This window comes from Ranitomeya imitator, chromosome 2, assembly GCF_032444005.1.
Source record: "Ranitomeya imitator isolate aRanImi1 chromosome 2, aRanImi1.pri, whole genome shotgun sequence".
Taxonomy (NCBI): Eukaryota; Metazoa; Chordata; class Amphibia; order Anura; family Dendrobatidae; genus Ranitomeya; species Ranitomeya imitator.
Genome location: NC_091283.1, coordinates 614,186,754 through 614,199,814, shown reverse-complemented (window position 1 = coordinate 614,199,814; position 13,061 = coordinate 614,186,754). Strand labels below are relative to the sequence as shown.

Below are 13,061 nucleotides of genomic sequence, written 5' to 3'. Positions count from 1 at the left end.
CCCTGACCACATTCTCTTGAATGGGGGGGGCCAAACATCCAGTGCATGACCGCATGGTAAACACTGCCTCTGATCAGCGGTAAAATCATAACTGACAGTCAGACAGCGGCAGTTCCCACACTGTCAAATGACATCGTGAGCCCACAGCTGTGATCTGAGGTAAAAAGTTTACCTCCGGTCACTGGCATCAGCTGATGGGACTACTGCCATGGATGTTGCCCCCCAGCCTAAAAATAGCAGCCTACAGCCGCCCGGAAGAGGCACATCTATTAGATGCACCAATTCTCCCACTTGCCCTGTAACGGTGGCAAGTGGGGTTCGTATTTGTGGGGTTGATGTCACCTTTGCATTTTCCGGTGGCATCAAGCCCACATCTTAGTAATGGAGAGGCGTCTATGACGCCTCTCCATTACTAATCCTATGGTAGTATTGTAAATAAATACACACACACACACACACACACACACACACACACACACACACACACACACACACACAGTCTTTTATTTGAAATAATAAAAAAATCCTTTTTTAAAAATTAGTCATACAGTTATACTCCCCTAACACCCATTCCATTGAAGCCCTTGTCTCCTCTAATAAAACAAAAATAAAAAATAACCATATCCTTCACCTGTCCATCATTCTGTCCCACGCTGTAATCCATGTTTGGGATAAACCGTTTTCAGCCTTGACTTTGCAACCGTCCAGGCTGAGAACCACTGGGGAATGAGCGGCTGTAAGCACAGCTTCATTGACTAGTGATGACGTCATCGAGGTTATCGCTGGTCACTGAGGCTACGTTCCCAGTCGGGCCCCTGAACAGCGGTGACCTCGGTGAAATCACCGCTAGCACAGTGAGGGTCTCACTGTGCAATACTGAGCTCAGAGTTCACTGGGAGAAATGAGAGATTTCTCTGTGAATTGTGATGAACTCGCCTCTGCATTATTTAGAGCGCAGGTGCCGTCTGATAAATACTCAATCAATACTTTTCCGCCTACTCTCGCTTTTATTAGCGGCAGCAGGTGTAGGCTGATGGGAGCAGTAGTCCCATCAGCCAACGCCCGTGACCAGAGGTAAACTTTATACCTCTGATCACCAACCTCTGTTTTTTACTACTGCTCATAGGCAGTATTTGTCTCGCAGTCATGCACATGACAGCGTTGCAAACACTGGACGTTTGGGTACCCATTCAAGTGAAGGGGCAGGGTTCGGGTACTATAATCGTACCCAAACTTTTTTTTTTTTTTAATAGCGTGAGAAACACCCAGTGTTCAGGGGGGCCAAACCCAAACCGTAACACGGACTTCCTGGTGAAGGCCATGTTTGGAGTCATTGCCCGAACAGTAGATGTGTGGTACGGACAACGAACTTTACTATTCAGGTTCACCCATCTCTAATTATTGTGGTTTCATCATTGAAACTACAAAAACGTCACACAAATGGAATTCCATGTTCCTTGTTGGAGTATAGGTAATGACTGCTCCATTCAGTGTTTTAGGAGATTGGGGAAGATAACTAATACCAGCACTCTCATTTCTGGTTTTTGTTTTGTTTTTATTCTCATAGCATCTCTTTAATGATGCAGACAGTTTCGACCTTCTATTTATTTATTTTTTTCATCTATGTACTTGAAAAGCTGCAACTTGTTTTTTTTGTCTTTTTTTTAAAATTACACCATTTTAGATAAAATAATAATGCATATATACAGTGCACTCTTAAAGGGGTTGTCCAGTCCAAATCATAGTAACATAGTAACATAGTTAGTAAGGCCGAAAAAAGACATTTGTCCATCCAGTTCAGCCTATATTCCATCATAATAAATACCCAGATCTACGTCCTTCTACAGAACCTAATAATTGTATATAGTAACATAGTTAGTAAGGCCGAAAAAATCCATAAGTCTGCCGTCACTCTATGTGACTGCTGACTTATAAATTCTCCCAGCGCACGTATTGTGTGCTTTGGGGATTCACTGGTTTCTCTCCCGAGACTGGAGGGTATGTATGAGTTGTACACACTCCAGCCAATGGGCGTGAACGACTAGACTGCACAGCCTCGCTCCATACAAGTGTATGGAGAGCTAGGCCGTGCCCACTGGACAGGAGTATGTATAACTCTTACATAATTTCGGGTCCTGGGTCAGAATCTGGTGAATTCCTACAGTGCATGTGCTGGGGGTATTCAATAAGTCTTCAGTCACTCTGTGTGACTGCAAACTTATCATTTGGACCAGACAACCCATTAATAAACTAATAAATATACAATACCTTAGAATAATAGTCATACCTCATAGACTTTTTCACATTAGCCCCACATACTAAAATGTATTTTATTGGGATTTTATGTGCTATATCAACACAAAGTAGTCAGTATTTGTGAAGTGTAAAGGAAATGATGCTTGGTTTTCTAATTATTTTAAAAATATAGATCTGAAAATTGAGATGTGCATTTGTATTCAACCCCCTGCTGTCTAACACTCTTAAAGTACCAATTGACCTCCAGAAGTTACATAATTAGTAAATTGAGCCCACCTTTTTGGGTTATTCTCTGTATAACTACAGTTGTCCTGTTCAAATTTGAGACAGCATCGTGAAAGCAAAGGAACACACCAGACATGTTGGGGATACAGTTGTTGAGAAGAGTAAAGTAGGGTTAGCCTACTTTAAAATAAAATAAAAAAAAAAAAGCCCAAATTCTGAACATCTTATGTGGCACTGTTAAATCCTTCATCCAAAACTGGTTGGCGTGTGGCACAACTACACACCTACCGAGACATTGCTGTACTTCTAAACGGACATACCAAGCAAGGGGAATAGAGCGGGAATACAGAGAAGCAGCCAAAAGGCCTGTGGTCAATCTGGAGGAGCTGCAGAGATCCACATGACAACTATTTGTCCATTAGTATACTCACAAAAATGTAGCTTTTATGGAAGAGTTTCATAAAGGCCATTTGAGAAAGCAAGGCATAAGAAGTTTGCAAAAAGTCTTGTAAGGGACACAGCTAGCATGTGGAAGAAGGTGCTCTAGTTAGATGAGACCAAATTAGAATTGCTTGGGCTAAATGCAAAACTAACACTGCACATCACTCTCAAAACTGCATCCCCACAGTCACACAGGGTGGTGTCGGCATCAATGTTGTGGAGATGTTTTTTCTTCAGCAGGGATACGAAAGCTGGTCAGTGTTGATGGGAAGATGGATAGAGCTAAATACAGGACAACCCTGGAGGGAAACTTGTTAGAGCCTGCAAAACACTGGAGACTGGTGCAAATATCCACCATCCAGCAAGACTCTAAAACTTATTGCCAGAGCTACAATGGAATGGTTTAGTTCAAAGCATATTCATGTGTCTTACTAACCCAGTCACAGTCCAGACCTAAAACACATTGAGAATCTGTGGTAAGACTTGAGAATTCAGACACCTCCATCCAATCTCACTGAGGTAGAGCTAGTCTGCAAAGAGTGAGCTTTTAGCTCAGGGGTGGGGAACCTCGGGCCCCAGGGCCATTTACGGCCCTCGATGACCTTTTATCAGGCCCCCTAGCAGATTTTCAGGGACTGCATTCTTGAAAAAGGAGCTGTATTTTGATTGCCACCAGCTCATTAATTTCTTCTTGCTCTGTTAGCACACAGTGTTCACTACTGAACACTGAAGGTCATGCAATGAACGATTACATCCTGAAACCAGTGCCAGAGTCAGGATCTACTTTGTGGGCGGAGTTTGTACGGCCCCCGAAGGATGGTATAAATATCCAAATGGCCCTTAACAGAAAAAGATTCCCCACCCGTGCTCTAGATGTACAAAACTGGTAGAGACATACTCCAAAAGCTTTGCAGCAGTAATTTATATTTTTAAACTAATTAGAAAACCATGCATCTTTTCCTTTAGGCTATGTGTACACGTTCAGGATTTCTCGCAGAAAATTCCTGAGAAAAAACGGACATTTTCTGCAAGAAATCCGCAAAAAAAAACGCATGCGTTTTTGCTGCGGTTTTGACGCGTTTTTGTCGCGGTTTTTTCCGGACACTTCCCAATGCATTTTGTAGTGGGAAATCCGCAAAAAAAACGCAAAATTAATGAACATGCTGCGTTTTTTACTGCGAAAAACCGCAACGTGTGCACACAGCCTTACACTTCACAAATACGGTACTTCTACTTTGTGTTATATCACATAAAATACATTTAAGTATCTAGGTGTAATGGGGGGAAAGTTCACCGTGTACAAATACTCTTTCAAGGCACTGTATGTATGTAAAAAAAAAAAAAAAAAATTGAAATGCCTTGATAAATGGGGCTAGGCTCCATGCAGATCTTGACATATCAAACTGCAACTCTTCCTTCATTTTTTTTCCACGAAATCTTTCAAATCGGTGTGCGGTTTTTCTTACTTGAAAAAATTATTTTTGAGTGTCAAGATATCGCAGCCTGGGAAGGTCATGCAGAACCACCCACTGTGATCTTTGTGTCGAACAGCTCTCTGCTGTCCCCTATCATCCGGACAATTACACAATTGATCGACTAACGGAGGAGGCCGCAGGCTGTTTTCTACCAATTGGCTGGTTATCGGGAAGGTAACAGTTAATGTATGGTGTATATACACCTCCGATTCCAAGGCATGGAATATATGCATATTCCCTCGTCAATGCAAACTCCACAGTAACCCGAGACTACTCGCCACCACCATCAGTCGATATTTAGATTCAGGCTGACTAATGGCCTGGTTTTGTTAGCTTTATGGATGTTTACAGAACAAAAGGAACAGAACTACTACATTTCATATTTAATCCATATGATGTGTGTATATGTGTGTATATATATATATATATATATATATATATATATATATATATATATATATATATATAACGTCGCTTTCTGGGCTGATTAAGTAGCTCCTTTTCACTACAAACTGTGTGCTGCCTCCAATTTTTAATTGAGGTTTGGTATTTGCCTGGGGGGCTCTGCACCCAGACTTTCTTTGTGCTATTCTAATATATATATTAACACATGTGGAATTATATACTTAGCAAAAAAGTGTGAAACAACTGAAATTATGTCTTATATTCTAGGTTCTTCAAAGTAGCCACCTTTTGCTTTGATCACAGCTTTGCACACTCTTGGCATTCTCTTGATGAGCTTCAAGAGGTAGTCACCAGGAATGGTCTTCCAACAATCTTGAAGGAGTTCCCAGAGATGCTTAGCATGGAATGGCATGCCGCTGCAAGATGCTGTGGTAGCCCTGCTGGTTCAGTATGGCTTCAATTTTTAATAAATCCCCAACGGTGTCACCAGCAAAGCACCCCTACACCATCACACCTCCTCCTCCATGCTTCACGGTGGGAACCAGGCATGTAGAGTCCATCCGTTCACCTTTCCTGCGTCGCACAAAGACACGGTGGTTGAAACCAAAGATCTCAAATTTGGTCTCCTCAGACCAAAGCACAGATTTCCACGGGTCTAATGTCCATTCCTTGTGTTCTTTAGCCCAAACAAGTCTCTTCTGCTTGTTGCCTGTCCTTAGCAGTGGTTTCCTAGCAACTATTTTAACTTGAAGGCCTGCTGCACAAAGTCTCCTCTTAAGAGTTGTAGTAGAGATGTGTCTACTGCTAGAACTCTGTGTGGCATTGACCTGGTCTCTAATCTGGGCTGCTGTTAACCTGCGATTCCTGAGGCTGGTGACTCGGATAAACTTATCCTCAGAATCAGAGGTGACTCTTGGTCTTTCTTTCCTGGGGCGGTCCTCATGTGAGCTAGTTTCTTTGTAGCGCTTGATGGTTTTTGCCACAGCACTTGTGGACACTTTCAAACGTTTTCCCAATTTTTTGGACTGACTGACCTTCATTTCAAGTAATGATGGCCACTCGTTTTTCTTTACTTAGCTGCTTTTTTCTTGCCATAATACAAATTCTAACAGTGTATTCAGTAGGACTATCAGCTGTGTATCCACCAGACTTCTGCACAACACAACTGATGGTCCCAACCTCATTTATAAGGCAAGAAATCCCACTTATTAAACCTGACAGGGAACACCTGTGAACTGAAAACCATTTTCGGTGACTACCTCTTGAAGCTCATCAAGAGAATGCCAAGAATGTGCAAAGCAGTCATCAAAGCAAAAGGTGGCTACTTTGAAGAACCTAGAATAAGACATATTTACAGGACGTCCCTCCTGACAGCACCATGGAGGACGTCCTCCACCCCCCTTGCTATGACCGGAAACACACGAGAGTTTAAAGGTCATGTCCCACCCCAAATCCTCAGTGTTTTTCCTGTCCCTGCACGGAGGGATACACGAGAGAAGCTGCGCAAGCTTACCGGAGCTCAGGGGGATCGTGCGGCTTGGCAATACCCTTTCCCCTGTCAAGAGGCTCAGGGTAGGAACTCCCCAGGTGGGGAGTCCCTCTGCTCCAAAGACAAGGAGCTGGACGACGCTCCTGGTTGCAGCCGCTCCTCCCGGTGGGAGGCTCTCTGCTGGGGACGCGGTTCCAGGCTGCGGCGAGTAGCGGCATCCAGCGTGGCGTCTCGCCAAGCGACTTCCGGGGGTTCCCGTAGCCAGGGCAATAAGAACAGAAACTTCTTCAGCCCATCCTCTAGATCCAAAACACAATGACGCCACATATATCGGGGGGAGGCTTCGCCACTTTGCAGAGAACTGGGCCCAGGTCACTCAGTCAGTGGGTCCTCCGAACCGTGGCAGAGGGTTACAGCATCGAGCTCTACTCCCTTCCTCCAGAAAGATACATTGCCCCTACCATTGTCACGCAGGACTCTGCCATACTGGTAGACTTGCAGGACATGCTCTCTTCGGCAGTCATAATCTCCATCACAAAACCGTCCGGCGACTCCCGCACGATAACAAATCTAAAACCTTTGAACGCCTGGGTCAGGTACAAAAGGTTCCGTATGAAATCCATACGATCAACAATTCACCTCATAGATCGGGATGCTGTAATGTGCACTCTCGACCTGAAGAGTGCCTATTATCAGGTTCCTGTCCATCCCTCATCTCAAAGGCTTCTGAGGTTTGCCATAGCTATTCCGTCCCGGACCTATCACTACCAGTTTCAATACTTGCCTTTCGGGCTTACCTCAGCGCCCCGTATATTCACAAAGCTGGTTTCGGAGATTGTCACCTTTCTGAGAAACCAGGGCATCATAATAGTTCCATATCTCGACGACTTTCTCCTCGTGGCAAAATCGCCAGAGACACTGTCAGTTCACAGGAACCAGACAATATCCGTAATGGAACAATTGGGTCCGACCTGATTTCCGGAACACAGGAAGATCTTCTTGTGAGTGTGTCTAGACTCCAGACGCAGAATATTCCTATTACCAGAAGACAAACTGGAGGCAATCCAGATCAGGCACCTACTAGAACACAGAGTTTCCATAAGGACGGCCATGAGAGTGTTAGGCTACTTTCACACTTGAGTCGTGCACTGCACGTAGCAATGCGTCATTTAGGAGAAAAAACGCATCCTGCAAAATTGCTTGCAGGATGCGTTTTTTCTCCATTGACTAACCTTAGCAACGCATTGCGATGCATTAACACACGTCGCAACCGTCGTGTGACGGTTGCGTCGTGTTGTGGTGGACCGTCGGCAGCAAAAAACGTTACATGTAACAGTTTTTGCTGCGTTGTGTCCGGCATTTCCGCCCCCACTTCCCCGCAACTCACAATGGGGCAGCGGATGCGCTGGAAAAATGCATCCGCTGCCCCCGTTGTGCGGCGCTTGCACAGTATGCGTCGGTACTTCGGGCCGACGCAGCGTGACGGCCCCATACCGACGCTAATGTGAATGTAGCCTTAGGCCTAATGACGGCTTGTATACCATGTGTCAGATGGGCACAGTCTCATTCAAGACCTCTGCAGAGACTGATTCTCTCCAACTGGGAGTCTTCACTGGACACTACCTTGAAGCTAACGAATCCAGTACGAAGGTCTCTCCAAAAGTATTGACACCCCTGCAATTCTGTCAGATAATACTCATTTTCTTGCTGAAAATGATTGTAAACACAAATTTGGTATTATCTTCATTTAATTTGTCTTAAATGAAAAAACACAAAAAGAATTGTCCTAAAGCCAAATTGGATATAATTCTACACCAAACATAAAAAAGGGGGTGGACAGTATTGGCACTGTTCGAAAAATGTGATGCTTCTCTAATTTGTGTAATTAACAGCACCTGTAACTTACCTGTGGCACCTAACAGGTGTTGGCAATAACTAAATCACACTTGCAGCCAGTTGACATGGATTAATGTTGACTCAACCGCTGTCCTGTGTTCTTGTGTGTACCACATTGAGCATGGAGAAAAGAAAGAAGACCAAAGAACTGTCTGAGGACTTGAGAAATTGTGAGGAAGCATGAGCAATCTCAAGGCTACAAGTCCATCTCCAAAGACCTGAATGTTCCTGTGTCTACCGTGCGCAGTGTCATCAAGAAGTTTAAAGCCCATGGCACTGTGGCTAACCTCCCTAGATGTGGACGGAAAAGAAAAATTGACAAGAGATTTCAACGCAAGATTGTGCGGATGTTGGATAAAGAACCTCGACTAACATGCAAACAAGTTCAAGCTGCCCTGCAGTCCGAGGGTACAACAGTGTCAACCCGTACTATCTGTCGGCATCTGAATGAAAAGGGACTGTATGGTAGGAGACCCAGGAACACCCCACTTCTTACCCCGAGACATAAAAAAGCCAGGCTGGAGTTTGCCAAAACTTACATGAAAAAGCCTAAAATGTTTTGGAAGAATGTTCTCTGGTCAGATGAGACAAAAGTAGAGCTTTTTGGGCAAAGGCATCAACATAGCGTTTACAGGAGAAAAAAAGAGGCATTCAAAGAAAAGAACACGGTCACTACAGTCAAACATGGCGGAGGTTCCCTGATGTTTTGGGGTTACTTTGCTGCCTCTGGCACTGGACTGCTTGACCGTGTGCATGGCATTATGAAGTCTGAAGACTACCAACAAATTTTGCAGCATAATGTAGGGCCCAGTGTGAGAAAGCTGGGTCTCCCTCAGAGGTCATGGGTCTTCCAGCAGGACAATGACCCAAAACACACTTCAAAAAGCACTAGAAAATGGTTTGAGAGAAAGCACTGGAGACTTCTAAGGTGGCCAGCAATGAGACCAGAACTGAATCCCATAGAACACCTGTGGAGAGATCTAAAAATGGCAGTTTGGAGAAGGCACCCTTCAAATATCAGGGACCTGGAGCAGTTTGCCAAAGAAGAGTGGTCTAAAATTCCAGCAGAGCATTGGAAGAAACTCATTGATGGTTACCGGAAGCAGTTGGTCGCAGTTATTTTGGCTAAAGGTTGTGCAACCAAGTATTAGGCTGAGGGTGCCAATACTTTTGTCTAGCCCTTTTTTGGAGTTTTGTGTGAAATGATCAATGTTTTGCTTTTTGCTTCATTCTCTTTTGTGTTTTTTCATTTAAGACAAATAACCGTAAATGAAGATAATAATACCAAATAATTTGTGTTTGCCATCATTTTCTGGAAGAAAAGGAGTATTATCTGACAGTATTGTAGGGGTGTCAATACTTTTGGCCATGACCCTGTGTGTGTATGTATGTATGTATGTATATATGTATATACAAAAGATTATACAAAGGGGCCAAGGCAATACAACATATACAGTAAATGAACTAAAAAGTAATAATGGAAGATGCTTAATACGCAGCTCAAAGATGAATCAACTTGGCCGAAGGTGAGCACTTCGATTTAGGGGATATTCTGTAAACTGGATTCATGCTTACAAGATTTGTCTCTCTACAGGAACCAGGATCATAATGGGTCTTTACCTTTTATCTACCTGAGTTACACTCACACACACCCCACCCCTACCCCTGTGATGACCTCACATGAGCCAGGCTGTCGGATGTCTTCAGCTCTTAAGGATTTTATGAAATCCTCAACTTGTATGCTATTACTTCACTCCTGATGATCGCAGAAGTTCAAGATCTCCACCATATTTTTCATCAGGATTTTACCTTATCCCAGAGATCAAACATGACATCGCTGTTGTCCATTATCTGGCCACTATGGATTTGTGGCTTACAGGCAGGGGTTACAGCTATGAGAAAACATGCATATTCTTCCCCAATTAACCCTGAAGTTGATAATGTGGGTCCCATCACTATCAGATTTATACAAGCCCAATATTCAGACTTTTCTCTTGGTGCCAGTCGTCTGGCAAAGATGTTTGGATGAAAGGAATGTGTACCTGTGAAGAACAATAGAAATCTCTAAAGTGTGAGGTATTGGCTTTAATCCTCACTTCACAAAGGGGCTGATTCTCTTCACACTATCGGTAATTCCCTGCCTCCTTATGTTCATTGTACAGTCTATTCCAAGAGGCTCAGTCTGTCAGCTGTTTGCCTCCTCACTGGAAATTTGTACAACAGGGAGTAGTGCGAATGCCCCCTCACTAAAGAGGCTTAGAAAAATATTTTCTGTGACTGTGAATATCGCCATTTTAACCCATCAACGTATTATTTATCTTTCTAGGAAGTACCAAATCATGGCTTCCGTGTTGGAATGAAGCTTGAAGCCGTAGATCTCATGGAACCCCGGTTAGTGTGTGTGGCCACAGTCACACGCATTATACACAGACTGCTAAGGATCCATTTTGATGGCTGGGAAGAAGAGTATGATCAGTGGGTAGACTGTGAATCCCCAGACCTCTATCCTGTTGGCTGGTGTCAATTAACAGGCTACCAACTACAACCTCCAGCGCCACAATGTAAGTTGCACTTTGCTGAGTCGTGGTTATCATTTTGGTATCCCTTCATTAGGCACAGTGTTAGAGTTCATCTTTCAAGTATTTGGGTTTTCAGCTAGTAAATTTTAAGTCTTCTACCATGATAATCAGATGATTGCCACAGGTCTCACTAGGCTAACTGCTTGGAATCCGTTAAAACTCAGTTACAACTCAATCAGGATGATGCGTACATATGAATAATGGAAACATAAAAAATTGGAATAGCACTTTACCAATAGGTGGGTGCACACCTCCCAGACAAAATATCCAAGACTTGCCTCAATCCAGACATGGTGGAAAAAATGCAGGCAGCACTCCATAGCTTAAAGGTGAAAAAATGTGGTTTTATTTCAAACCCACTTGCTGTGGCAACGTTTCGGCTCAAACGAGCCTTTTCAAGCCTTGCCGAAACGTTGCCACAGCAAGTGGGTTTGAAATAAAACCAAATTTTTTCACCTTTAAGCTGTGGAGTGCTGCCTGCATTTTTTCCTACATATGAATGGGAGATGTATACTTTGCATGCAGCTGGCAAAGTAATGTGGTGATTCTACAATTTCGGTACCGTATATACTCGAGTATAAGCCGACTCGAGTATAAGCCGACCCCCCTAATTTTGCCACAAAAAACTGGGAAAACTTATTGACTCGAGTATAAGCCTAGGGTGGGAAATGAAGCCGCTACTGGTAAATTTCAAAAATAAAAATAGATACCAATAAAAGTAAAATTAATTGAGACATCAGTAGGTTAAGTGTTTTTGAATATCCATATTGAATCAGGAGCCCCATATAATGACCATAAAGTTTATGATGGGCTCCATAAGATGCTCCCCCCATATCATGCTGCACATGGCCACATCAGATGCCCCATACAGATATTTGCCCCATATAATGCTGCACATGGCCCCATACAGATGCCCCATACAGATATTTGCCCCCATATCATGCTGCACATGGCCCCATCAGATGCCCCATACAGATATTTGCCCCATATAATGCTGCACGTGGCCCCATACAGATGCCCCATACAGATATTTGCGCCCAGATCATGCTGCACATGGCCACATCAGATGCCCCATACAGATATTTGCCCCCATATAATGCTGAACATGGTCCCATACAGATGCCCCATACAGATATTTGCCCCATATGCTGCACATGGCCCCATAAGATGCTCTATACAGATATTTGCCCCCATATCATGCTGCACATGGCCACATCAGATGCCCCATACAGATATTTGCCCCATATAATGCTGCACATGGCCCCATACAGATGCCCCATACAGATATTTGCCCCCATATAATGCTGCACATGGCCCCATCAGATGCCCCATACAGATATTTGCCCCATATAATGCTGCACGTGGCCCCATACAGATGCCCCATACAGATATTTGCCCCATATAATGCTGCACATGGCCCCATACAGATATTTGCCCCCATATCATGCTGCACATGGCCGGATAAGATGCCCCATACAGATATTTGCCCCCATATAATGCTGCACATGGCCACATAAGATGCTCCATACAGATATTTGCCCCATATGCTGTTGCTGCGATTAAAAAAAAATAAAAAAAATGACATACTCACCTCTCAGGCCCCCGGCACTTGCTATACTCACTTTTCCCGTTCCACCGCTGACCGCCGCTGTGTTTTCCCATCCTCTGCGCCGACGTTCAGGAAGAGGGCGGCGCGCACTAATTGCGTCACCGCGCCCTCTGACCTGAGCATCACTGCGGAAGACACAGCGGCGCCGACGGTGGAACGAGGAGCAGGTGAGTATCGCGCACTGCCCCGTCATACTTACCTGCTCCTGGCGCGGTCCCTGCACGTCCCTGCTTCTTCCAGCGCCGCATTTTCTTCCTGTAGTGAGCGGTCACCGTTACCGCTCATTACAGTAATGACTATGCGGCTCCACCTCTATGGGAGGTGGAGCCTCATATTCATTACTGTAATGAGCGGTACCATGTGACCGCTCACTACAGGAAGAAAATGCGGCGCTGGAAGAAGCAGGGACCGCGCCAGGAGCAGGTGAGTATAATTACACAGCTCCCGCTCCCCCTCCCCTGCCGACCCCTGGGTATGACTCGAGTATAAGCCGAGAGGGGGACTTTCAGCCCCAAAAAATGGGCTGAAAATCTCGGCTTATGCTCGAGTATATACGGTAATTATCCCCTGTAGCATTATTTTTATGTTTTTCTTCCATATAAATTGTATTATATAAGGAGAGGGGCTCTGTTTCTTTTTTGTTTTTGTTTCCTTTTTTTCTAAACCCTTTATTTTAATTAAACTCC

General features: G+C 44.2%; 1 protein-coding gene across 2 annotated transcripts in view; it reads left to right on the top strand.

The window, feature by feature from the left end:
• The window catches only part of MBTD1 (mbt domain containing 1), a 108,761-nt gene that overhangs the window by 48,228 nt on the left and 47,472 nt on the right, over positions 1-13,061 (top strand). For both annotated transcript variants that reach the window (XM_069752496.1, XM_069752497.1), the window contains exon 14: positions 10,514-10,748. In XM_069752496.1, the coding sequence (XP_069608597.1) occupies positions 10,514-10,748 (235 nt within the window). The remainder of the gene's footprint in view (positions 1-10,513; positions 10,749-13,061) is intronic.